The sequence below is a fragment of the Tamandua tetradactyla genome, chromosome 10 (genome assembly GCF_023851605.1).
Source record: "Tamandua tetradactyla isolate mTamTet1 chromosome 10, mTamTet1.pri, whole genome shotgun sequence".
Taxonomy (NCBI): domain Eukaryota; kingdom Metazoa; phylum Chordata; class Mammalia; order Pilosa; family Myrmecophagidae; genus Tamandua; species Tamandua tetradactyla.
In genome coordinates, this window is record NC_135336.1 from 71,976,117 (window position 1) to 72,002,416 (window position 26,300).

Genomic DNA, 26,300 nt, shown 5'->3' on the forward strand with positions numbered 1-26,300 from the left:
CAGTTCAACATATAGACAAAAGTGGTATGGTGTTTGAAACAGAAGAAACCAAAATAATTATTTATAAAATAATTATATTGAGGTTGTGTCATTTAAGTACAGGAAGTTTCAATTATACTAAAAGTAAAGAAAACTTTAAGGAAATCAAAGTAGATTGCAATTCTGGGAAAAAGCTCTCATACTCTAGGAAGAGAAATCTGCCCTATATTCAATACATATTAGAAAATCAAGGATTAAGTTAAAGTGAAAACTACTAGCTTTTGCTTGACTTGCCTGGGTTTCTTTACACAATTCTTCCAGATTTGACCTCTACTATCTTGGTTGCCTTAGATACACAGCCACTGTTTCTTTGGTCATGTACTATAGAATAATGTAACTCAGAAAAATGCTGGGAAAAAAGTGCTCAAAAAATGATTTTTCAAAAAAGGAGTATAATGTTTAGCTCATCTAAAGGAAATGAGAGCTAAAAGGACCAAATAAGGAGTTCTGCAGAAGTTCAAAAGAAGGTACCTCTCAGTTGCATGCATTAGCCTCCTTTTTCTCTAGCTTGATGCCATTTAAAAGGTGGAAAAATGAGGGATGCCCATCTTAGATGGATAAAAATTTTAACCTTAAACACTCAAACCAAAACCCGGCCACTAACAAGGTAGCTATGGCTATACTGATTCGTCCAGAGGCAGCATCGATTATGCAGGAATGTTTAATAGAAAGTTCAATATAACTCATTTTCTTTGATTTCATCTTGAGCCTATCCTTTAGTTACCTGAATACCTTAATTTTCTATTTATAGTGAGCATTTGGAATTCATTTGATTTGAATACCAACCCACTTTTTGGATAAACGATAAGTACCAACTCCCCCCCCCCCCCCCCCCCCCCCCCCCCCCCCCCCCCCCCCCCCCCCCCCCCCCCCCCCCCCCCCCCCAGGAATCTCTTATGGAAAAACAATCAGTTGCCATTGTTTCTCTGGGGCTATGCTAAAACATGGTGTTGAAATAACTCTCTCTCTCTCCTTGCACAATCCTTCTTTGCATCCTAACATTTTAGTCTACTCTCCAATGAGACGTGAACTTGGAAAATAAGATTCACTTATAGGCACAGAAACCTCCACTGCCATTGTACTGGCTGCTCTAATAGGCAGAGACATACTCAGTCAAAATCACACTAACTCAGCACCAACATGGTAAACACCATCAGGCTGCTATCCTGTCCAATTCAACCACAAGCCCCACAGAAGATTTGTTTCAAGGTATATTTAATCTCACTTGAGTTGTTGTCATATTTGACTGACAATTCTGGTGACCAAATAAGATTTAAAGGTTTCAATATCTTATTTAAATAGAAGTCTTGGGAAATCAATTTCATATTTCTTATAGGCTAAATTAATCCTGTTTACTTAATATGGTTAAAATTTAATAAAATTTTATTATTTTAAAAATTATTATTCTTTGAAAAAATAAGATTATCTCAACTACTATTGATCTACAATTAGCTTGTTCCATTTAATTTGTGTTGGACATATTTTCGTGTACACATAGAATTCTGCTTCATTCTCTTAAAACTTTCAAAATACTTGGTCTGCATGCATCTTTATTTGGCTAATTATTGATGGAAGTTTACATTGCTTTTAGTTTTTTCTAAAGTTACTAGTATTTTAGCTAGCAATTTTGAATTTAGTAGAACAAATCCCTAGAACTGGAATTTCTGGATATAAAAGTATGAGCATTTTAAACTCTGATAGTTTTTAACTATCTTGTCCTTCAAAAATGTTGTACTTATATTCTCATTCACATATGGGCACGGACAGTCAGCAACTGCATAAAATAAATCTTGAGGAAACATACCAATACCCTCTGTCCTGTTAGAAGAACTTGCATGTGTGAGGTGGGCTCACAGGGACATTTAATTTTTATCATCTGAAAAAAGTGGTGACTTATAATTTACAAATATGTGTGCCAGCTCACTCAATGTTTATTCATACTCCAAGCATATTTTAAATCATCCATTGGATACAAAGTACAAGTCTAGAGGTTTTGAGCATGCACAATGGTAATGAGGATTTGGTCTTGTCTGGTGCGTCAATCATTACAAAGCCATGCCTAGTGACAAACCCAGTGCAATATAAAAACACGGCCAGGAGTGCTCTATAAATACAGGTATTATAAGGCCCTCAGCTGAGTGTGATGAAATATCTGTAAATTCTCTTTTCTGGCAATTGTTCTCTGGCAAAAGAGAAATGCATATTTATATTTCTTCTCACTGTTTTTTGTATTATATAGACTATGGCATCTATCATAACTTAAATCTTAGGGGGTAAAATCAAAAAGAAATCTGAAAATATTTAATTGATTAAAGCAAACAGCTATGACTGGCAATAGATATTAAATACATATTTATAAATATATAAAAATAAAATGCTTCTATGTATGCTCTATTTAGTATATATTGATGGTTAGGGTGTCTTTCTTTAAAAGCTGCACATTTATTGACTATAAATTCAAATCATGTGGCAAGTTGGTGGGAAACCCCAGGTACACATGTCAGGGGCTAGGGTACTAGGCTATCCTGGCACGCTGTCAGACCAACTGCTGGACTGCTGCTTGGCACGGCTACAAATCTCCCCTGCTGGTAGCCTGTGTTCCAGGCTTCTGGCTGGGCCCTGCCATTTGCCCTGCATCATTTTGGGCAGAGAGGCATGCAGGAAGGCACAACTGGGGATGGTTGAGCAATGTGGGGCTGCTGTGCCCACAGCTGGCACCAACGGCCTGGCCCACAGCCACCCTTCCCCCTTCCTTTTCACTTGGCACTGCAACCAAAGGTTGCAGGTACCTAAAATATATTGTATATAGAGTCTAGTAAAGTTTGCTTATTGTTACTTTTTTTTTTCGATTTAAAATATAATTATCCCTATACTTGACAGAAAATGAGGTATTTCCATCACCCATTTTCCTCAAGGGTAGCAGTAAACATTCTTCACATAGACACATGTTTAAGATGCATAGAAGGGCTTCTAAAGGTGGGAAAAAACGAACAGTGCAGAATAAAGAAAACTTATTTATTATAATCAGCAGTTAACTATCTCATTACTCCAAAGAGGAATTTCTGACCCAGGCAAAGGCATTTCAAAAGGTTGTGTATGGAACAACACACTCATCCACACACACACAGATCTATTCTTTAGTCTCTTCTTTGCTTACTGGGAATATTTACTCAAAGTAAATAAACCAAGTTCAGACAATAAGTAGGGAAATCCTAAATGTTCACAAAATAAACAGATTCTGCTCTTTTGCGAGATGATGCTCACCCCAATTTTTCTTCTCCCTCTAACCTCATCTGGATTTCCAGTTGAGGGAGCCAGTGACCTAATACTGCTCCATTCTAATGTAACATGGAAGCAAATTCAGAATATTTCTGGGTTGTTCTTGCCAGGTTGCAGAACCCCAAAGTTGTTATCCTTCCCAAAGCTAAGTCTGTAATCAGCTCTAATACCACTTGCTAGCCCTTCTATCAGCTTGTTTGAGAAGTATCTTTCCTTCTTGTCAAGCAGTGATCTAGAATGTTTAATCCAGTTTACATTTTCAAGGTCAAGGTGATTAGAATGCTATCTATTCTCGGCTAAGAGAAAAGTAAAAGTGATTGCTCTAAGTCTTAGACTTCTCCTTTTTTGTTCTGTCTCATCCTCTACCCTTTTGGTACCTTTAGATATATTAAAGACTTAAATGGGACTTGTGGTCTTTTCCGTATTATTTCAAAGTTTCAACTCTTATCTTCAAGACAGGTGCATGGGCTCCTGAATTTTTGTTGAACCATTAGCAAAGTTTCCCAAGCCCGCAACCTAACAAGCAAGGAGGCCCTAAATTAGAAGTTCCCTGGCATTCTCTGAACAACTGACGTTATTCAGTGATGAAAATAAAATGCGTAGATAAAATTCTGGGCGATTTGCGTACCCCATTCTTCCATAAAAAGCTAACTATTTTTAACCTCTGACTATGACATGCATTTGTGTTTAATAATGTCTCTGTTTTGTATAACCGTATATTCCAAAGTCTTTATCATTCAAGATACATGGAGGTTGTACATTTAATCTTTAGTATGGTTGTAGAAGATATGATTCACAGAGAAGAGAAGAGATAAAAATAAGCATGCAGCAGCTTGGTGCCAAATCATCAGAACTCACCATCTTATCAACAAATGGAAGTCATTCTTTTTATTTCTCAAGCAAAGCAGTTTCATATATGATAAATAGATTGCAGCCAGAATAGCCTAACATGCAATGTGCAGTTTTTTGACATGTATATTCTTCTAATGCTACTTTAAACCATTAAGATTAAAATAAGAAAAATCAAAGATTGTGTGTTGACAGCAAACATTGGTTGAATCTGCATTTTTTTTCTCCATTTTTCATCTCCCAGAATTTGACTCTGTATGTAGGTATGTTTGTATATTACTGGCTAATAATAACTGATCAACTTCTAGTGGGCTTTGAGCACAAATTTCCAGAGTTTTACAATAATTTGGGGAATTTGTCCTTTTTATATCAAACATTGAATGTCACTTCAAGCTTTGAAGATATTTTGCTTTGTTTTCACAGACCAGAGATGGAACATGTTTCCAATAGATTTAGGAGACTGAATTATAAATATGTGACCTTGAGAAAGGTTAAGTACTTTGTTACCCTGGTTTTAGTTCCCGCATGTCTCAAAGATGGTTTATAAAATGACGTTAACTCTAATAATATCTCATCTGAAAACATTATTCTTTTCTTAACACAGAGCGTGGATGGATAATGAGGGATATGGGATGAAGAGACTCAGTGCACATAGGCATTTGGTACTGGATTGGAGCTTCCCGAGTCCCAGTTGTCCGCCATGTTACTATGGAATTCCCTGCTCTCAGAAGTCACAAACCCTGTTGCAATGTGGCCATGATAGCATCCCACCTTTCAGCGAGTCTTCTGCTGTAAGATTTCCATCCTCACTTAAACATTAACTTCTACTTTATGGGATAGAAAGCTGAAACAAAGCCCTTGAGAAATTTGACAAAGTAGCAGAAAACTTCAATTTTCAAATATTCATTTTGTTCCGGTATTTACAGGCTTGCTCATGTGCATATGTATAGCCGGGGGGAAATAATTAAATCCCCTCTCTGCTAATCTAACTAGGTGACATCTTTGAAATTCATCTCTGTAATATTCCTTCATCTATAAAATGGGTAAAATACACATGCATGGTCATTATAGAAACAATTACTTTTGTGTTCAAAAATGCTCACTCTTCTGCCTAATTCGACATCGGTCTCAAATTACTTTGGAGAGTATAGCAATGACACTGAATATTATCTACTAAAATGCCACAGAATATACTTCTTAGTCAAACATTATTTAGTGAGGAGCCATTTCTTAAAATGACAAAATGTGAAGGAAATTGCTGTATTTACCTGAAACATATTGTTATGTCAGTCTACACAGATCAGTTTGTTTTTTCCCTTGTTTGTTGAGTAAGTTGGCTATAAGTTTGGCCTTTGTCTGCCTCTCTGACTCCACCTCCTTCTTTTTTTTATCTTCCCACCCCCACAACTTTGAAGAATGCATAAAAACTTTGATCTAAAAGACAAAATAAGTTCTAGTCGTGTCAAATTAGTCATGCATATGAAAGCTCTTTGAAATGGATGAAAACAGCAAGTAAGGATGGAAGACAGTGAGTCTTGCTGCAAGACAGCAGACAAATGCAAGAAGACAGTAAGACAAATGAAAGACAAGAATAAAGTATGGTACAGTTTCTAAGACAGAGTATTCATTCCTACTAGATAGAAGGCCAGTGCATAATAAATATATAGTGTGTACCTATGCCCATTTTGTGGGATTTATGAGAGAGGGTATAGGAAAGCCCATGAAGGGACACTCAGTATGCTTCAGTCCTATGCTCATTACTTTCTGTCTGAATTGTTACTTGCGTTGTTAGGAATTATAAAATAGTGGCATTGTATCTCAAACACTGGGTTGGAATCTTAGCTTTACAATTCCTTATGTATGAGAGCCTGGACAAGTAAGTTTTCTTCTGCATTTCCTATTATGAAAATGGGAACAGTAATTTCTAACTCACATAATTCTGGTGAGCATTAAACAAGACAATAAATGTAAAGAATTTGGCCCAGTTTCATTAATAAAATGTGTTCAAAAAAGACAATTATTAATTATTGCTAATATTACTTTTGAAAGAGGAGGTTGTATTAGATTATCTAATTCCCCCCCACTCCACACCCGGTTTTAAAATTACCTCCCTCCTTTTTTTCTCATAAAATACTCATTTCAGAGTTTGGCATGCCCTGAGCTCAGGGTTTTGGGGCCCGACCAGAATTAGTAAGAAGGGTGTTTGGGATGGGCAAAGTGTAAAAATAAAAGACATCCTATCTTTGCAAACCCGCTTTGTGTAGCCAGTCTTCTGCCATCAATACATCTGCATGTATTATTCCATATTCAGTTTATACTTACAGAGAACCATCTCAGATAATATAAGTGAGTGCTGAATATCTTTGCAAGCTATTATAATATTTTGAAAGAATACTATAAAAATGTACAAGATGTGACTATATGGTAATGAGATGAATTTTCCTATATGGAGCAAAGGCTCATTAGCTAGAGCCGTGCTCTGTGTGGTTCTACAGAAGCCATGTATGACATTTCTCACTAATGGCTCATTCTGTCACTAAATACTTGTAAATTAATAGTGTGGCAGAATCAAAATGAGGTGCCTTGAAAAGTCCTTTGATTTCCTAAGATTACAATAAGGTAAAAAAAAAAAAGTTTCTCTTCCTAATTATAAATTCGACAGAGTTGATGTTTCCAAATTTATATTTATGTGAAACAATGGTTTATATGATTCTCAGTAAACAAACAGGACATTGTTTGAAATGATTTTACTATTTACATTAAACTGTGATTTTCAGCTGGGGGAAAAGTAGGTGTGCACACTTACCTTCTTCATCAAAGAGATTCTCAGCAGCTGACAGTAACCTCTTCCTGTCTTCTGGGTTTTCAATGTTTAGTTCAATGAGATGACTCTCTTTTATATCCTTTAAATCTTCTAGGATCTCATAACCATTGAGCAAGAGGGTTGATGTGTATTCCTGTGGGGGAGAAAAGTACATAAAATATAAGCTGATTAGATTCAAATATTTTATTCTAGTTGTCTTCAGATTTGAAGAAAGTGTAGAAAATGCATATACAAACTAAAGTTGCCCATAGATCATTTGCTTAACTTTATTTTACTTGCAGTAGCTTTGCACATACGAACTCTAAAGCAATTTAAAGGAATATATTGTATAATCCTTACCTTCTAGAAGGACAAATGTAAAGAAGAAATAATTGCCATTAAATCATGGATCAATTAAATGGCTGGATCATTCATCCCATTTGGCAGTTTTTCAGTTTTTAACTAGCTAAATTGACAAAGCTAGTGTTTCCTTAAGTCTATGCATACAGTGCCTCTAATGATACAGTGTATTATAATAGTATTTCTAAATCCCCATTTCTTCTTGCTTGTTTGATTATAAAAACATCTACTCTTGTTAACTTCTTGGGGTAGGCTAAAAATGAGTTAGAAACAGATACCATTCTATATAAAAAGTGAATTTAACATTTTGGTGGAAAGGCATTATATATAATTTAAAAGTTTTTATTAAACGTGAATGCACTGTGGTTGATAAAATTGTTTTTCTTTTCTGAATATGTATATTTTCCCATCATTTATATTAATACATAATTGTTTAAAATTCATGGGCCATGATATCAAAGTCTGTATGTTACTTATATAACGTCTGCTACCTCTAACAGAATAAAATTAAGTTGCATGCTTTATCAACTTCCTAAAAAATTCCTCCCATTTTACTTCATTGTAATTTCAATATCCTTATTTTTGTCATTAAAATTGAATGAGGCTAAGTCTAAAGTTTTAAGTAATCAGGAAGAACTTATTGCCAGCCATTTTTTTTTCAAAAAAAGAGGGGGAAAATGGCAATTAAAAAATACGTATATATCTTGGAACACTGTATTGGAAGAGAGAAAACCAAAATTCCCATTCTGACATAACCATCTAACTGTGAGTTCTTGGGTAAGTCCCTGAGACTTTGGTTTTCTCACATTTCACAGAACAAATTGCAGAGGCAGGATTCAAGCTTGTCCTTTTTTCAAGGAGTACTTCATTTGGGAGCAAATGGAAGTAGGACTGGAAGGCTTGAACAGTGTTTTCACAGACAGAAATGCAACTAGACAATTAAAAAAAAATCTGTTAAAGGAAGTTTAATTGGCTATTTCCTTGCTAAATTTTGAAAACTATCAAGGCACTGTTGAACTAATTTTAGAAATGGATTGGAAAATAGTAAATCGAGTGAGACTAGGTATAATACATGTACAACCATTTATCAACATAGATTTTTTTTATTTGCTAATACAACAAGGAGAAAATAACTGGATTGCAAATATAGACAGCATGGTTTCCTTTATGCAGTTATTTTGGGTCCTAATGATCACTGGTTCCCAACAAATTAACCTGAAAATGATTATATTTAGTTATCTTTTTTGACTTGATTTTGATTTCTATTCTACAGAAAATACAACTTCCCATTTTTCCTTTTACTTCTCTAAACTTTTGTCTTTGCTTTTCAAACTCTCTTTGTCACTATCATTTATACCTTTTCTCCTGGCCTTTTATTTTTCTAGGTATTTTTCATTTTTCATTGCAGTTTCTCATCATTGATCTCTACTGTCACTTCTAATAACCAGTAGAGTTTAGTTCAAAGGATGTGATATCAAGACCTGTCCTCGCATAACAAAATTAATGAAGTAGAAATAAGAACTTTTCTTGGAAATCACATTTTCCTTTGCTGTGTTCAGTATTTTTTAAATAACACTTTATACAAACACTGAATTAAATGAGAACTCAAACTTTAATTCAAATTAAACTGAACCAGTCTGCATAAGACATCTTTGCTGTCATGAGTTAGAATTCTTATGACTCCATAATAATTATGGAATTAAAAAAAAGCGAAAAGGAAATATTAGTGGTGCTTGGAGCTTGCCATAGTCACAGGAGCTGACATACGAACTTCAGTTTAATTCAACAATTGCTCATAGATCCATTCCTCTCAACTATTCCATCCATATGCAACCAAAATCCAAGGGACCACAGGTTTGCTAACCTGAAGGTGAATCTGCTCTAAGAATTCCTTCAGAGTCTTAGGTTTTTCAGTCTTACTTCCTCGGTGTGCCCTTATTTTCTTGGGGATAACTTCTTCTTCTGAGATGACATCCACATAAATAAATTTGAAGTTTCCAACTTTATTGTTCAGCATTCCTGTCCACATTCCCATTGGCGTTTTGCAGATAATGTCTATGACGTCTCCTTTCTAAGGGCAAAGAAATATACTAATCAGATTTCAAAGCGCTCTGGAGCTATGCAAATTGCTAGAAAGAATGCAATCATAGAAGATTAGAATTATAGGGAGTAATATAAAGGGGGTCAGGAGTAAAAGAAATAAATTTAGATGAAATTTCCTTAACAACGTGCAAGGATATAATTTAATAGAACATAATGAAGAAAAATTCAATATGCTTGAAGAAAAGCTCTTACAAGCGGTTGACATGTTTTTATCTTCAGACCACCTTATATTTGTAGAGCACTATGTAGTTTACAAAGCACTATGCAGTTTATAAAACACTGTGTAATTTGCATGCACTGACACATTTTATGCTCACAAAAAAACCTCTGAGTTACATACATGTGGTATCATCATTACTGCTTTAAATATTACAGAAAAAGAAACTTGGATGTTAAATGAGTTCCCAAGGGCCTGCAGGAAGTTAATATATCATATTCATATAAAATAATACAATTTTTCAGACCTCATCAAATTTGTACAAAAGTATGTGTGAACAAAGGGTAAATTATGCTACTTAATTCTTCCTCTATAAAAGATAATATTTAGATTAATCTCTGTTCAAAGTGAACTTTGGGTTGAAGTCTGAATGCAGCACATTGAAAGGGACAAACTGGATTGGTCTTTTTCTTTAATTGAGTCCTAGGGCTCTAATTGGCTACTACCTACCAGTTATTGGTAATAGTAGAAAATCCCACAGGGGCAGTTTTTCGTAAAGAAAGTGGATTTTTATGCAAATACATTGCCTGAATTTGATTATCAGTTATTCCTTTGAGACTTAGAACTTTCTGCCCCCAGAGATCATGTTACAGATTGCAGTATTTTTGCCACTTTTAAGAAACTACCCTGAAACACACAGAGCATTGCATCTGGTACTAAAAAACCTTTTTTTTTCCCTCCTGCTTTGTGAATGTGTTCTTCCATGTAACACACATTTTTTTGGTAACGGTAGAATTCAGTGTGAGTGAGAGAACTGATCTTTCTGATTTGTGATCCCTCCGGGCTCTCTGAGCTGCTAGTCTAGGTCTTCCTGCCTTATACTGCAGGGAATCAAATCCCTTAGCCACATGACTTCAGCTAGGCATATGGGAAAATCAACCTAAGCTTTAGGGGGTGGGGGTGAGGGTGAGGGGAATTTCTAGACATGGCAGACATGGAAACCCCTTTTCTTCATCCTTCCTCTTACCCTAGTAAAAAGTGCACATCCCAGGAAGGCCCGTAGATCATCAAGCAAAGATCCAATTTTATTTTTGCATTTTTATTTCTTAGACAAAAAGTAAAAAACATTGTATTATCCTTTCACATCCGCCCGCTGCTGTTTATATACCCTGACATTGCCTTCACACTGGAGAGCTTTTTGCAGTGTGCTAAGGAAAAGGGAAGGAGGGAATGAAAGTGGCAATAAGCTAACCCACCCCACAGGATGGTGGTGTAAGTGAGAGAACATGAAGCACACAGTCATTGTGAAGTGGAATTAAATGGGCAATTGAATCTGAATAGCAGATAGAGGGTTTTCTCAGATGAGAGCACTGCGAGGCAGAATTATAAGGAGGCCCCCAAGATCCTTGCCCCTGTATCATCCTCTTTCCTTGAGTGTGGGTGGGGCTATGGATATATAGGATTTCCCACTTGTGATTCTGTTACGCTATATGACATAAAGGACTTTAAAGATATGAGTAATGTCACAAACAAGTTGATTTTGAGTTAATTAAAAGAAAGATTATCTGAGTGGGTCTGATTTAATCAGGGGGAGTCCTTAAAATCAGAGATTTGCGGTATCCTTGGAATTTTTTCTTGCTGGCCTTGAAGGAGCAAACTGCCATGTTGTGGAGGAGGCCCTGACAGGTGGCCTCTAGGAGCTGAGAACCACTGCCAGTTGATATCCAGCAAGAAATCAGGGATCTCGAGCCTACAATCCCAAGGGACCAAAATCTGGCAACAACGAGTACACTTGGAAGTGGACCCCACACCTCAGATGAGATCTCAGCCCCAGCTGATTTCACCTGTGAGACCTTAAGTGGGAAACTGGCGGAACCATTTTCAGACTTACGACCTACGAAAGTGTGATAATAATACATGGGTGTTGCTTCAAGCCACCAAGTCCGTGGTAATTTTTAGGCAGCAGTAGAACATTAATACAGAGGATAGGATCAAGAAAAGGGACTCAGGAGCGAATATCACTGGGAGAAAGCTCTCTGGTTCCTCATGGCAACCAACTTAAAAAGTGCTGGAGGATCCCGGCAAATCTGATTGCCAAAGCTATTAGTCTGCTGGGCTCTTGGTGTGACATCTCCATCTTCTCTCTATCACCTTGGCTTCATTATCTTTATTCCAGCAAATATCAGACAGAGCTAGGTATATCCAGCAAAGTGTGAGGCTTTTAGAAAATGCAGACAATTCCTTCTTCCTTGCTAGGCTCTGAATCTGCGTTACCTACATAACAGCAACGAATGCTAATAGACTGATTCCCCCTGCCTGTTTTCTCCCAACTCTTGCCTCAGTAAACCACTTCCTGGTTCTGCCATTGAGAAGAACACACTCAACACCCCTAGTTCTTACTGCCTGTCCTTCCTGAAACAGAGCATACAACAGCATTGGGTAAGCCATACAGAAGGCAGACTTGATGTTCACTCACCTTGATTTTGAGGGAGTCAGTGTCATAGGGGCTTGGTGTGAAATCTGTGTGCACTCTGGCACGGCCACAGAATGGTCCTGCATAGGGGCCTTCATCATCAAGTCGGAAGCTGTCCCGATTACTTGTACCATCTGAACAGCTTGTTATTCCACCTGATGAAAGCAGAGGTTGACAATTCACAAAGAGGGCATGTAACATTCTCAACAATCGTCCTAACATAATGGGGCAGGACAGTGCTGAGGAGCTGGATGCCCACCTATGTGGAGGTTCTAAAGACTTATCCCTGTTTCTGCCTCTGACAGAGCAACCTCTGTCCTCTGAGCCACTTCTGACTATTCTCCAGCCAACCTGCCCACTCTCTTCTCTCTTCAACCACAATCCAAACACCCTCTCACTTCTTTCTGTCTTTGTGATCTGATCCAGTAGCAGAGTGACTTGAGCACTGAACATTTGCTAATGAGGTGGATGTAGTAGGTTTAATCTCTGTACAACCCAGATAATTAATTTTGTTCGTGTAAACAAAGACAAGAACTGATAGCAACAGTTTGGTCTTTGTGCTATTGATCACACAATAAGTGCTCAAGGCATGAGACTTCTAGGTTCCCTACTACTTATCTCAATTGTAGCAAAAATGCTACCCAGACTTTCCACTGCATAGCAAGGCCATTTTAAGCAACATCTTTGTGCTTAAAAAAATGACAGCTTTGCTCATGGTATGGGTGTGAGGGGAGGAGGGAGTTACTGAATGTCTTTACTCCCAGGTGGTTTGAAACTGTTCTAAACTGAGTTTTGTAAACTGCTCTCAGTCCTTGTTGTCTAGTCACTTCCTCTCTATCTTGAGCCTCAAGACAGAAGAGAAAAAGTCTTCCATTTCTACTGCCAGACTGATGGCAAGAACAATTCCTGGTGCAAGTAATTCTTGTTTATTCACCACCATCATCAGGTACAACTTTGCTTCCTTCTGAGGTGCTGCCCCTTCAATGCTCTGTTCTGTTAGGGATCAGTCCAGGTTTCCCTACATCCATTGTATAAAGCAAAGATGTTTATAGACGCTACTGATTGTATGTGATCTAGTATAAAAGATACGTGAGTTGCATCTGATCACAGAAACTAAACTGTACATAACAGATAACTATGTCCCCAGCCTCTTCATACTCTCATTTCTAAGACCACCCCAGGCTCTGCTTTTCATAGTATATTCTAGTTATTAACATTCTTTCCACATTGAGTATCACAATTTAAAATTTTTAAACTTCCAGTAGGAATGAATACTAATGAACTTTGAAATGCAGACATGCAAAAAAAAAAATCCTTCAAATATTTCTGCATTAACTTTGTTCACATAATAACTGTTATATAGCCAATAAGAAAAAGGGAATAAAACTCAGGATATTTGAGACATCTGGTCTTTCCAATCCATCTTCAAACAATAGAAGCAGTAGATTTAAAAAGAAATAGAAAATAAACTTTGCAGAAACATTTAAAAGACCTGAAAGGATCAGAAGGATGTATAAGACTCTCTCTATAAAAAGTCACAAGACACCCATGCAGCATCAGTAGTTTTATCCAAATATTGCACAGGTTGTGTGACTAAATTTTTCTTAGAAAATTATCAATGCTCATTTAAAAATCCTCTTTGGACTTTTGTAACTCCTTTTGTTACCTAGTTGTGGCCATCCTTACCATTTAGTGTTTGCATATTGCTTTACTCTTAACTCACTAATGCTGACTCACTCTTAACTCACTAATGCTGACTCACTCTTAACTCACTAATGCTGACTCAAGACCTAAGATGTAACCATCAGAATTGCTGTATATGTCCTGCATGTTTCAAAACACTTCTGGAAAAAAAGAAGGCTAGACAAGGCAAGAAAGGAAAAAAGTGACAGAAGGAAGGAAAGAAGGAATGGGGGAGATCATGAAAGAGGAAGGAAAGGAAAGAGGAGAGAGAAAGAAAAATAGAGAGGGGATAGTGATAGAGGGAGGTAAGGAGAGAAGGAGAGAGAGGGTGAGAGAGAGAACAAAACAGGATTCCATTCATCAGAATACTTTAAGATATTTTAAAACTTACATGACTGTGCTTCAGTTCTCCCCAGCATGTGTTTTTATTTTAGGGATGTAGATTTAATTACCTAACACAACTTTTGAGGCATATTTCCCAAAGTCTTGCTGCTGACTACAGTGTTAACAGTTTCAAAACAGTACATAATTCTATTTAATGCATTATGTATCTTTTTAAACAATAGCAATTCCATTTCAATTCAACAGAGCCTACATTTTCACCGTTTCTGAGTAGCTGGAATCCTGCTACTATTTTGATAAACAAGCCCCATAGGAGCAAATGCCTTGTTTCTAATTAACTCAACCCAAACCTCACATCTAGGATCTTGTCACTTATTCTGGAGCCTTACTTGATGAGCTCTGCCCACTGTAGAGACTGTCCATGGAGTCACTGGCTTTGAGGGAGACCTTCTCAGTGCGGGTTCCAATAACAGGGTCACTGTTACGATATGAAAGGGCATCCTCTCCATCCTCCTCTTCCTTCAGTAAAACATATCAGTGGTTAAGTGTTGAGAACACATTTCCATGGGAAAGTTTACTGTGTGCATTGATTTAACAAATAAGGCACACATTACCAATGCAAAGATTTAGGAATACATCAGCATAAAATATGAGAGTTATTAATCTTTCCTTCAATTCCTAGCAAAATATTTTGTGGTATACTTGGGAAATAGTCTTACAATGAAACCAGTGTGGAATTTAATGGAAATTACAATAGTTCATTGCTACAAATTAGGAGGAATATCTTACCAGGAGTATTTAATCAGAAATGTTCGATTCATTCACATCTATGCTTTATCTGTTGAAGCATTTTTACCTCTTTGTGCTCTTTGTCATCACTTTACCACCATTACTAATCTTTTGAGATTAAACACTACAAATTTAATCTCTGCATAGTAGTTTCATTTCAATTATTTGCACTATACTAGATCACTAGATATGAATAAAACATACACACTTTGCAGTTCTAAAACGAAGCTTATTTAAGAAGCTTAACAAATCTCATACCATGCTTGCCACCTAGTCAAGTGAAAATCAAATCTTACATAAAATTAGGAAGTACAGACAATTTCAAAGCAAATTAAATTTGCTTGAGAACAACTCAAATATTTTTCATTTTTAGAAAGTTTTTACAAAACCTATGAATTTTTAAATGTTCATCCAAATGTAATTCAATGCTCTCCACTTTTTTGTTTTACTGAATATTGATAAAAATTCAGAATATATATATATATATATATATGATATACACTGTTTACTTCTCTGGTTTTAACCATTCATTTATCCAACCATTGAGTTATTAAACACAAGTTTATAGAATACCTCCAATGTACCAGACACTGTTTTGGGAATGGGGGATACCATAGTGAATAAGGTTATAGGGTCCCTTCTCTAAAGGAGATACTTTCTAGTATGTTAGGCTGTATGTGTGTGTGTATGTGTATGCTTGTATGTATATTTTAAGGTGAGTGTAAACAAAATGAGCAATATAATTTCAGAGAGTAATAAGGGCTATGAAGGAAATAAAACTGGATGAGCTGAGTGAAATTGACTATTTAGGTTAGGGTTAGGGGAAGGTTAGCGATTTAGATGGAGTAACATCCAAAGATCTATTTAATAAGGTAATATTTGTTCTAATTTCTCTACCTAAATAAGACAATACAATTTACTTGAATATTTGGACACAGAATTTCCTGGATTGTGTTTAGAAGAGGATCAGGGCTAATGTAGCTGAAGCTGAGTGCAAGAGAGGAGAGTGTTAGATACAAATCCAGAGAAGAACAGAGCCAGATCATGAAGAGCTTCATAGACCAGGGGTGGTGGTGATGGCAATGTGCTATTCACAGCCCATGCCATGAGGACCTTACGTACATGAATGACAGACCCAGCTACTGGCCCTCTGGATCTACCACTATGTTTGTACTGAGGCCACACTCCTACCAAGGACTGAAACAGTAGAGATACCACGTGACCCTATTCTGGTGGGAGGAGGAACTCTTCTAATGGAAAACTTTGACTCAAAGACTACCCATCAACAAACATTTCTCATAACTTTCTTGCAGTCTCAGGCTCTTTCTACCCAATCATCTTTCTTTCCCTCTCTCTTTTCACAGTATCAGATCAACATTGCAGTATGAAATTCTTCCTGCTCATTTCTTCCTCTTTTTCTTTATCCTTCACAAGCACTTCCCCCAAATAAGTATTTTAGTTGTCTATTCCCTTCTTGAGGTCTGTTTCTCAGAGGGCAAGAACCAACAAACTATAGTAAGGTTCAGCCTTGTGAAGACATTGTGAAGTTTTAAAAGGGGAGCAATGGACTTTGATGTCCACTTTTCCTAAATCCTTCCGGCTGCCATGCGGAAAGTAGATTTTATGCGTAAGAGTGTGTGCCAATTTGAAAGTTTTATGCACCCTAGAAAAGCTGTGCTTTAATCTTGATCCAATCTTGTGGGAGCAGCCATTTCTTTTAATCTTGATTCAAAACTATAGGTTGGAATCTTCTGATTAGATTACCTTCATGGAGATGTGATGCCCCCAACTGTGGGAATTAACTTTTGATTAGAGGGAGATGTGGCTCCACCCATTCCAGGTGGGTCTTGATTAGTTTACTGGAATCCTTTAAAAGAGGAGACATTTTGGAGAGAGAACCAGAAACAACAGAAACCACAGAAGCTTCAGAGCTGACAGAACCTACAGAGCCAACAGAATGGACAGAGCCCCAGGGAAGTCACTGAAGAAACCTGGAGAGAGAGCTAGCAGATGTTGCCATGTGCTTTTCCAACTGAGAGAGAAATCCCAAGCATCACTGGCCTTCTTGAACCAAGATATCTTTCCATGAATGCCTTAATTTGGGATTTTTATAGCCTTGCCTTAGTCTGGACATTTTTCATAGGCTTAGAACTATAAACTTGTAACTTATAAAATTCCCCTTTATAAAAGCCATTCCTGTTCTGGTATACCATGTTTCAGCAGCTAGCAAACTAACAGAGTGGAAGATGGAAAATCCATTACCTAATCATTATGGTAATCCATACAAGTGAGTTTGATAAGTTACAATAAAGTATAGACTAGTTAAATGGAGGATTTAAGGGATTTTAGATATATTTTGGATTTAGATCAAGAGGATATGTCAGTGACTAGGTGCGGAAAGTTAGAGAAAGAAAAGAGTCTAAAATTATTCTTAGAGGTTTTGTTTTTATCTTTTTATTTTTTTTGGTATGTAGGTATTCTAGCTTGCTAGCTTCTGGAATGCAATATACCAGAAACAGAATGGCTTTCAAAAAGGGGAATTTAATAAGTTGCAAGTTTACAGTTCTAAGGCCGAGATAATGACCCAAATACAAGTCTATAGAAATGTCCAATGAAAGATATCCAGGGGAAGATACCTTGGTTCAAGAAGGCCGATGAAGTTCAGGGTCTCTCTCTCATCAGAGAAGGCACATGGTGAACACAGTCATGGTTTCTCTCTCGGCTGGAAGGGCACATGGCAAGCAAGGCATCATCTGTTAGCTTTCTCTCCTGGCTTCTTGTTTCATGAAGCTTCCCGGGAGGCGTTTTCCTTCTTCATCTCCAGAGGTCACTGGCTTGTGGGCTCTCGTAGCTATGTCATTCTTCTCTGACTCTCTCTTAATCACACTCATTCTCCAAAAATATTTCCTCTTTTATAGAACTCCAGAAACTTCTCAAGACCCACCCAAATGGGTGGAGACATGTCGTCATCTAACCAGTTTAACAACTACTCTTGATTAAATCACATCTCCAAGGAGATGATCTGATTACAGTTCCAAACATACAATACTGAATAGGGATTATTCTGCCTTTATGAAATGGGATTTAGATTAAAACATGGCTTTTCTAGGGGACACACATCCTTTCAAACTAGCACAGTAGGGTTATTATAATGTTGTCTATTGTATATGAGAAAAACTGGATGAAGAAGATTTTTTTTTCAGATATGTGGAGAAACAAAGCTTCAATTTTAGATATATAAGGTTTCAAATATCTATTAGAAATCTAAAAAAAGATAGTAAATAGGCAATTGGTTGTGTGATTATACAGATAAGTGAAGAAATCAAAAGCTAGAGAAAAAATTGTGAAAAATATCAGCTAGTAGGTAGTCTTTAAAGTCATGAGACTGGAAGAGATCATGTAGTAAGAGAGAGTAGTCAGTGTAGAATGTCCAGAAACAAGCTTCATAAAAGATTCAGTATTAAGAAGAAAAATAAGGGAACCAAAGCGAAGAAAGGAAATTATGAGTAAGCAGGAAATCCAGAAGAATGCCGAGTCAAAGAAATCAGGCAAAGAAATTACTCCACATGTAAGAAAATCATCACCTGTTTCAAATGCAGCTGAAATATAAAGCAAGGAGAAGAAAAAGTGACCTTTGAAGTTGGCAGCCCAGAGGTCTCTACTGATCATGACAATAACCTCAGTGGAGTACTGGGAACTGAAGCCATATTGAAAAGGATTAAAAAGATAATTGACATAAAACATATAGATCAATGTAGTGTAATAGAATGCAGAGTCCAGAAATAAATCCATATATTTATTTTGATTTTCAACAAGGGCACCAGATAATACAATGGAAAAAGAATAACCTTTTCAACAAATGGTGTCAGTACAGGTAGAAATCCAAATGCAAATTAATGATGTTGAATTCATACCACACGCCATATAAAAAAATTAATTCAAATTGGATCATATGCCAAACTTTAAGAGCTAAAACTAAACATCTTCTTTTAAGACCACAGAAGTAAATTGGTGAGACCTTAGGTTAGGCACTGTTTTCTGAGTATAACACCAAGGACACATGTGATGAAAGAAAAAAATAAATTGGACTGCACCAAAATTAAAAATTTTTATCCCACAAATGATATCATCAAGAAGGCGGAAAGACAACCCATGGAATGAGAGAAAATATTTGCAATTTGTATATCTGATAAAAGATTTGTATGCAGGATATATAAAGAACTTTTAAAACTCAATACAGGCGGGATTGTGGGAAGATGGCAATGTAGGAAGGTCCAGGAATCAGTCCTTCAACCAATAACACTATTAAACAGGCAAGAAAGATCTGAAACAATTTGAGGCTCTGGAGGCCGGAAGAACAGTGTACAGCATCCATGGTAGAACAGGAGAAAGAGTGGAAATAAACAGAGAGAAGGGAAAAAAACACAATAGAAAGAAACAACGAAACCAAAAGCCAGTTCTTCGAAAAGATCAATACAATTGACAAACCTTTAGCTAGATCGACAAAGAAAGAAAAAGATATAAATAACAAAAAAATCAGAAATGAAAAGGGGGGAATTAATGCTAACCCTGATGAAAGAAAACGGACTACAGCAGGAAACTATAAACAATTATATATTGATACAATAAATAACCTAGATGAAATGGACAAATTCTAAAACCCAAACTACCTCCATTATCTCAAGAAGAAATAGAAGACCTCAACAAACAAATTGCTAGTAAATAGATTGAATCAGTAATACAAAACTCAGGACAAAAAAAGTCGAGGCTGTCCTTCACAGGGGAATTCCACCAAGCATTCTAAGATTTAACTTCAATTCTGTTCAAACACTTCCAGTAATTTGAAGAGGAGGGAATACTCCCCAATTCTCTCCATGAGGCCAACATCACTCTCATACTAAAGCCAGATAAAGAAAACATAAGAAAAGAAAACTAAAGAGTAATGACTTGTGTGAATACAGATGCAAAAATCCTTTAAAAATATTAATAAAATGAATCCAGCAGTATTTTACAAGATTTATACACCATGATCAATTGGAGTTTATTCTGGTATGAAAGCTTGGTTCGTCATGAAAAATCAATTAATATAATACACCCTATTAACAGAATGAAGGGGAAAAAAGCACACAATCACCTCAATTGATGCAGAAAAGAAATTTGACAAAATCCAGTACCCTTTCTTGATAGAAACACTTAGAACACTAGGGATATGAGAAAACTTCCTACCATGATTAAGGGTATGTATGAGAAGCCTGCAATTAACATCCTACATCATGGTGAAAGACCAATAGCTTTCCCTCTGAGATCAGGAACAAGACAAGAATGCCCACTGCTATTAAACATTACACTGGAAGTTCTTGCCAGAGAAATTAGGCAAGAAAAATAAATCACAGACATCCAAACTGGAAAGGAAGAAGTAAAAGTTCCCTATTTGCAGACGACATGATCCTATATCCATAAAATCCTGAAAAGTCCACAACGCAGCTCCTAGAGCTAATAAATAAATTCAGCAACATGGCAGGGTACAAGAGCAACACCCCCAAATCACTAGTATTTCTATACACAAGCAATGAACAATGAGAAGAAGAAATCATGAAAAGAATTCCATTAACAATAGCAACTAAAATAATAAAATATTTAGGAATAAATCTAACCAATAATGTAAGGAATTTAAACAGTAAAAGCAATAAAACATTGATAAAAGAAATTGAAGACCTGAATAAATGGAAGCATATTCCATGTTCATGGCTTGGAAGACTAAATATCATTAGACATCAATTCTAACCAAAGCAATTTATAATTCAATGCAGTCCCATCAAAATTCCAATAACCTTCTTTGCAGAAATGGAAAAGTCAATCATCAAAATTATATGGAAGGGAAAAAAATTTTAAAAGTAAGAAATAAATTATATGGAAGTGTTAGGTACCCTGAATAGCAAAAAAAAAAAAAAAAATCTAGAAATAGAAGAATGAAGTTGAAGGACTCACACTTTCTGATCTTAAAACTTATTAAAAAGCCACAGTCATCAACAAAGCCTGGTCTGGCACAAGACACATAGACCAATGGAATGGAATTGAGATCTCAAAAATTGATCATCACGTTTATGACCAAATAATTTTTGACAAGTGGGCAAGAATCACTCAACTGGAAAGAACAGACCCTTCAATGAACAGTGCTAGAAAAACTGGATCTCCGTTGGCCAAAAAAAAAAAAAAGGAGGACCCCTATCTCACACCAAGTAAAACACAATGCGAAATGGATCAAAACCCTAAATATAAGAGCTAGAACTGTCAAATTCCTAGAAGAAAATGTAGGGAAGCATCTTCAGAACCTTTTGTTAGACAATGGTTTCTCAGACTTTACACCCAAAGCACAAGCGGCAAAAGAAAAAATAGAGAAAAAGGACCTCATCACAATTAAAAACTTTTGTGCCTCAAAGAATTTCATAATGAATATAAATGACAGTCTGTATAACAGGAAAAAGTATTTAGAAACGACATATCTGATAAAGGCTTAATATCCGGAATATACAAAGATATACTTCAACTTAACACTAAAAATACAAATAACCCAATTAAAAAATTGACAAAATACTTGAATAGACATCTCTTCAAAGAAGACAAGCACGTGGCCAGAAAGCACATGGAAAGATGATCAACATCATGAAAAGATAATCAGCATCATGAGATTGCACTTGACACCCACTAAAAGGTGGCAAAAATATAAGACAGACAGCAGATATTGATAAGGATGTGGAGAAATTAGAATGCTCATATATTACTGGTGGGAATATAAAATGATGCACCTGCTTTGGAAAGCAGTTGTCAGTTATTTAGAATATTAAACAGTTACCATATACCCAAGAAGAATGAAAACATATGTCCACACAAAAATATGTGCAAGAATGACTGTAGCAGCCTTTTTCATAATAAAAGCAAAAGTGGAAACAACCCAAATGTCTATCCACTGATGGACGGGTGAATATATAAAATGTTGTATATCCATTCAATGGAATATTATTAGCAATAAAAAGGAATGAAGTACTGATACATGCTCCAACATGGAGGACACTGTGTTCTTTATATACTAGATATATGATCACATTGAGACTCAATATCCTCAATTTAAGTAGAGTAATAATACTTTCTTCCACCCAACTTCTGGGAACAATGATTGAAGAAGAAAATAAATGTTTAAGTGCTTCTAAGTACCAAATACTTTTATATCTGGAAGAAGAAACTTAAATGTTTCAAGAAATTTTTAATAGAAAAATACAAGTGGCCACTAGAGTACTTACCTTGTCCTCAGAAAGGGCTTTGATATACTTTTTGCCCATTTTTTTCTTCATTGTCCAGGAAATAGCTCTCATTTTTTTACCTAATCCTCCTCCATTATTTGAAGTTTTATTTTGCTCTCCATTTTCATTTATGGGTTCCCCTTCACATACCTAGTTAAAATTGTTCACAAAGACAAAATAATAAAACAATTAAACATTGATTCAGAAGCATTGTTAGAAGAGTCTAAATTTGTGAACTTCCTGTACCTCCTATGCAGCAGCTTTCAAAATTTCAAATGCTGGATCTGACATACAACATATATTTTAAGTTGTCCCGACTTGGTTACCTTTCTCACAAACTCAAAAGTAAAACATGATATTGCAGGTTCAGTTTCATATTTGAGATTCTCTTAGAGAATTTCTGCTATTTTATTTATATCTATAGAGAAGAACCATTGTAGTCCTTCCTATTTTTGAGATAGACAAAAATAGAGTTAAATGCAACCAAATTAATGGAATGATAATGTCTGTATAGACTTTGGTAATGGTTGTAGCATTTATCTGTGCTGAATTTATCTTGCTTTTTATGGAACTTAAGATGGCCATGGCTATTTTTAAGAAAGTTTATAGTTTATTAAATCAAATGAAAAGCTTCATTTTTTTTTCATTTTAGTGATTATACATATAAATTTCCCACATTTTCAAGCCATAGTAAATATGAACTAATTCCAGCCACTAGTAAAGAAATCTTCATGTAGTTCACAAATTGTACTATACAAATCTTTTATTTAGACTGTATCCGCCTTATGCTTAATAACAATCATGCTAAACCAATGACTTCCCATCAAACTCACAATGAAATGCATAGTGTTCATAGCCTGTAAGGCTCTGAAGTATGATATAAAATAATATGATATAATTTAATATATTTAATATTTTTAATGCAATACATATTACATTATATAGCATCTATATGAACTAAAACACTCTCCCCACCTCGCTCCTAGCTACTTCTCAGATTTCCCTTGCTCACTAGAGCAGTTGTTTACAAAATGTGGTTCCTAGATCAGCAGTATCAGCATTGCCTGGGGACAATTTCTATTTTAATAGGCTCTCCAAGTGATTCTGATGAACATCAAAGTTTGAAAACCACTCTAATATAGTCTTACCATACTACCCCTTGCTGTTTATCAATCATGCTCATACTAAGATTTGTTCCTGCTGTGTTCTTACACTAGATAGCCACAAATTTCTTCCTTCATTCATCCTCTACTCACATGTCATGCAATAGAGGACAAGTCTTCTGTTTGAGCACCCTAGTTTAAATAGCCTATACACCATATTCTCTGCATGTTTATTCTGATTTATTTTTCTAAGCATTTATTAGCCAATATTTTTGTTGCTCTTTATGTGATTATTGTCTGCATCTCCTACTGTGATGTATGTCACACGAGACTAATTTTGTTTATTCTGAGTGTCTATAATATTTCCAAGCACATAAATGAAGTTCATTATTTTTTTAATGAATGAAGCTTCTCATATAGAACTTTGCAGTGATTTTTTTTTTCCCCTGAGGATGTATTTGGGATTGCATGTCCTTAATATTTCAGATTTGCAAAAAAAGGACCCTTGAAGGTTATCTAGTCTCATACCATCCACCATTCCTGATAAGTGGGAAGTCAATCACTCCTTGAATATAAAAAATGATGGGAAGTTTCTCTTTAGTGAACTTGAATAGTTTAATAGGAAGGCTTAAACATATATTTAACATCATTATTAATCAATATTATGTTTTGCTTCATATCGTACTCCAAATTGCCTATGATAAATATGAATGGACAGCCAATTTAAACCCTCATTGCACTTTATTAATTTCTACATTCAAGGTTATAAAGGAAAAGATTCTTTGTTTTATAAAGGAAAAGATTCTTTGTTTAATTCAAAAGCCTTGAATAAAATATAATTTGGAAGGACATTAAATTTTAGAGTTAATCCTTTTATTCTTTCTGCTCTAACTTTCTCTGTCTTCAATGTAAAATTATTTTATTAACTAGAATAAATATGAAAGTGTGCTATAGTACTTTCCATGTTAACGTATCCCTATGTTAACTTCAAAAAAAATCATGAATATTTTTAATCACAGTTTTCTACAATTTTTACAGACACTTCAAAGAAACTACCTCAAAATGTATTTTTTAACATTTTTTTCTATCCTTGCCATTGGATGCTATTCTCTTTTATAACCTGAATCACAATTGCATTTTGATATTTATTTGTTGATGTAGTTTTTTTTTGTTTTTGTTGTTAATATCTGTCTCCTTCTAAAGAGGGGCTTCATAAATTATTTTCAGAAGTATTTTCATAAAAGGTTTTCATCTGTTGTTTCAACAGTACTTCCTAAGTATCTAATGAAATCCCACCCTAGAATACGTGTTTAGTAAATTTATGCTGAATGAATGAATGAACTCTGAATTGCTGAAATATGTGTAAAATATCTTATCAGGGTCTCCAAATTCTTTCACAAGTTACTAGGCCACCATTATTAGCCAATAGACTTGAAACAGCCTGAGCTATTTAAAATAACAGCTTAACTCTGGAATTATAAACTAAATAATGTGGAATATATTCATGCATGATTATGGAGAGATAAAAATTGGGCAGACAATGGTGGCACAGTGGCAGAGTTCTTGCCTGCCAGGCCAGAGACCTGGGTTCGATTCCTGGTGCCTGCCCCCCCCAAAAATATATAGGATGCCAACTGAAAATAAAATGATCTATGGTCTCTCACTATTTACATGCATATATTATATTACCTTATATATATATATATATATATATATATATATATATATATAATTATGTAAATATTGGTAGATAACCATATCATAGAGCTATCTACAAATTTATTCATAAGTATGTATCTGTGAATATATAGAGGGATAAAAGGGGATATATATATATGCATATACATACACAGATATATGTGCTAAAATGTGATGAAATACTTCATCTAAATACATCTGAAATAAAAATGCTGAAGTAAAAATATTTTGAAATATTATAGAGAGATTATATATATAGAAATATGAAAAGTACCTTAATAAATGAGACACAGTAAGGTGGGAAATTCATTATAATAAACAAAAAAATACAGATACAACTAGAATTAATAATTAAGCAATGCATAAGATTTAAAATATATTGATTCAAATGATTGTATCACCTGTGAATTCCCCAATTAGGTTTATGATAAACATGTATTTTCAATTTTCTCAATGTACTTCCTTCCTTTCTACTATTTTATAGTGGTACTATTCATTATCACAGGTGCCCCCCTTTTTATGACATGTATAACAAAATGCTACTCTTTGGAGTAGGCAAGAAATTGAATTGTACCTTTGTCATATATTAATGGTATAATTTAATGATAATTTTACTCATTGAATTAAATTTCATCAACTGTAAAATAGAAGTTCTGATAGTACCAATGCTCGAGATAGGTAAAGTATTTAGCATTGTGCCTAACTCATGGCAAGTGCTCAATTATATGTAGATATTATTATTATTATTTAAACCTAATTTTAGGAGAAGCTTTTCTTCAGCCACATTTAAGGCAATTGCAACTTGTATATAATTTGTCATATTTATTATTTTCTGGTGGAATTACTTAGAAAATTTGTGATCGCCTAAGGGACTTTGAATTGTAATTATTCCTTTAAGCTCATGACTTCCTAGGTAGCTTTTACTTTTAATGCCCAGAATAGTACTAGGTGCTAAATCATTCTCTGTTTATTACAAAAATACATATCCAAGTCCCATCATTTGAAAATATATTGATTATTCATACTATACTTTGCAAAAGTGATATTAGCTTCATATATTTTCATAATGTGAGAGCATAACATTCATGAAAATGGAATAAAATACTAACCTCAGTTGAATCATCTGGTTTTGATATGGAATTATTCCGAAAACGATCAAAATTCCCAAAACTGCTGCTGCGCTATAAAAGAGTAACGGTAAAGAAAAGAAAACTTAGAGTTTGTGCTTACACTGTTAAAACTGATAAATGTAATAGTTTATAGTTTGGGAAGCAGCAGTCTCTTGCTTATACTGGCTTAAGAAAACCTGTCTTTCTGAAATATC

At 35.3% G+C, this 26,300-nt stretch overlaps 1 protein-coding gene across 2 annotated transcripts in view; it reads right to left on the bottom strand.

Moving 5' to 3' along the window:
- The window catches only part of SAMSN1 (SAM domain, SH3 domain and nuclear localization signals 1), a 122,547-nt gene that overhangs the window by 5,810 nt on the left and 90,437 nt on the right, over positions 1-26,300 (bottom strand). For both annotated transcript variants that reach the window (XM_077118725.1, XM_077118724.1), the window contains 6 exons: positions 26,086-26,157; positions 22,176-22,325; positions 14,478-14,607; positions 12,067-12,218; positions 9,195-9,401; positions 6,974-7,124 (listed from right to left, as the gene is read on the bottom strand). In XM_077118725.1, coding sequence (XP_076974840.1) covers positions 6,974-7,124; positions 9,195-9,401; positions 12,067-12,218; positions 14,478-14,607; positions 22,176-22,325; positions 26,086-26,157 — 862 coding nt within the window. The remainder of the gene's footprint in view (positions 1-6,973; positions 7,125-9,194; positions 9,402-12,066; positions 12,219-14,477; positions 14,608-22,175; positions 22,326-26,085; positions 26,158-26,300) is intronic.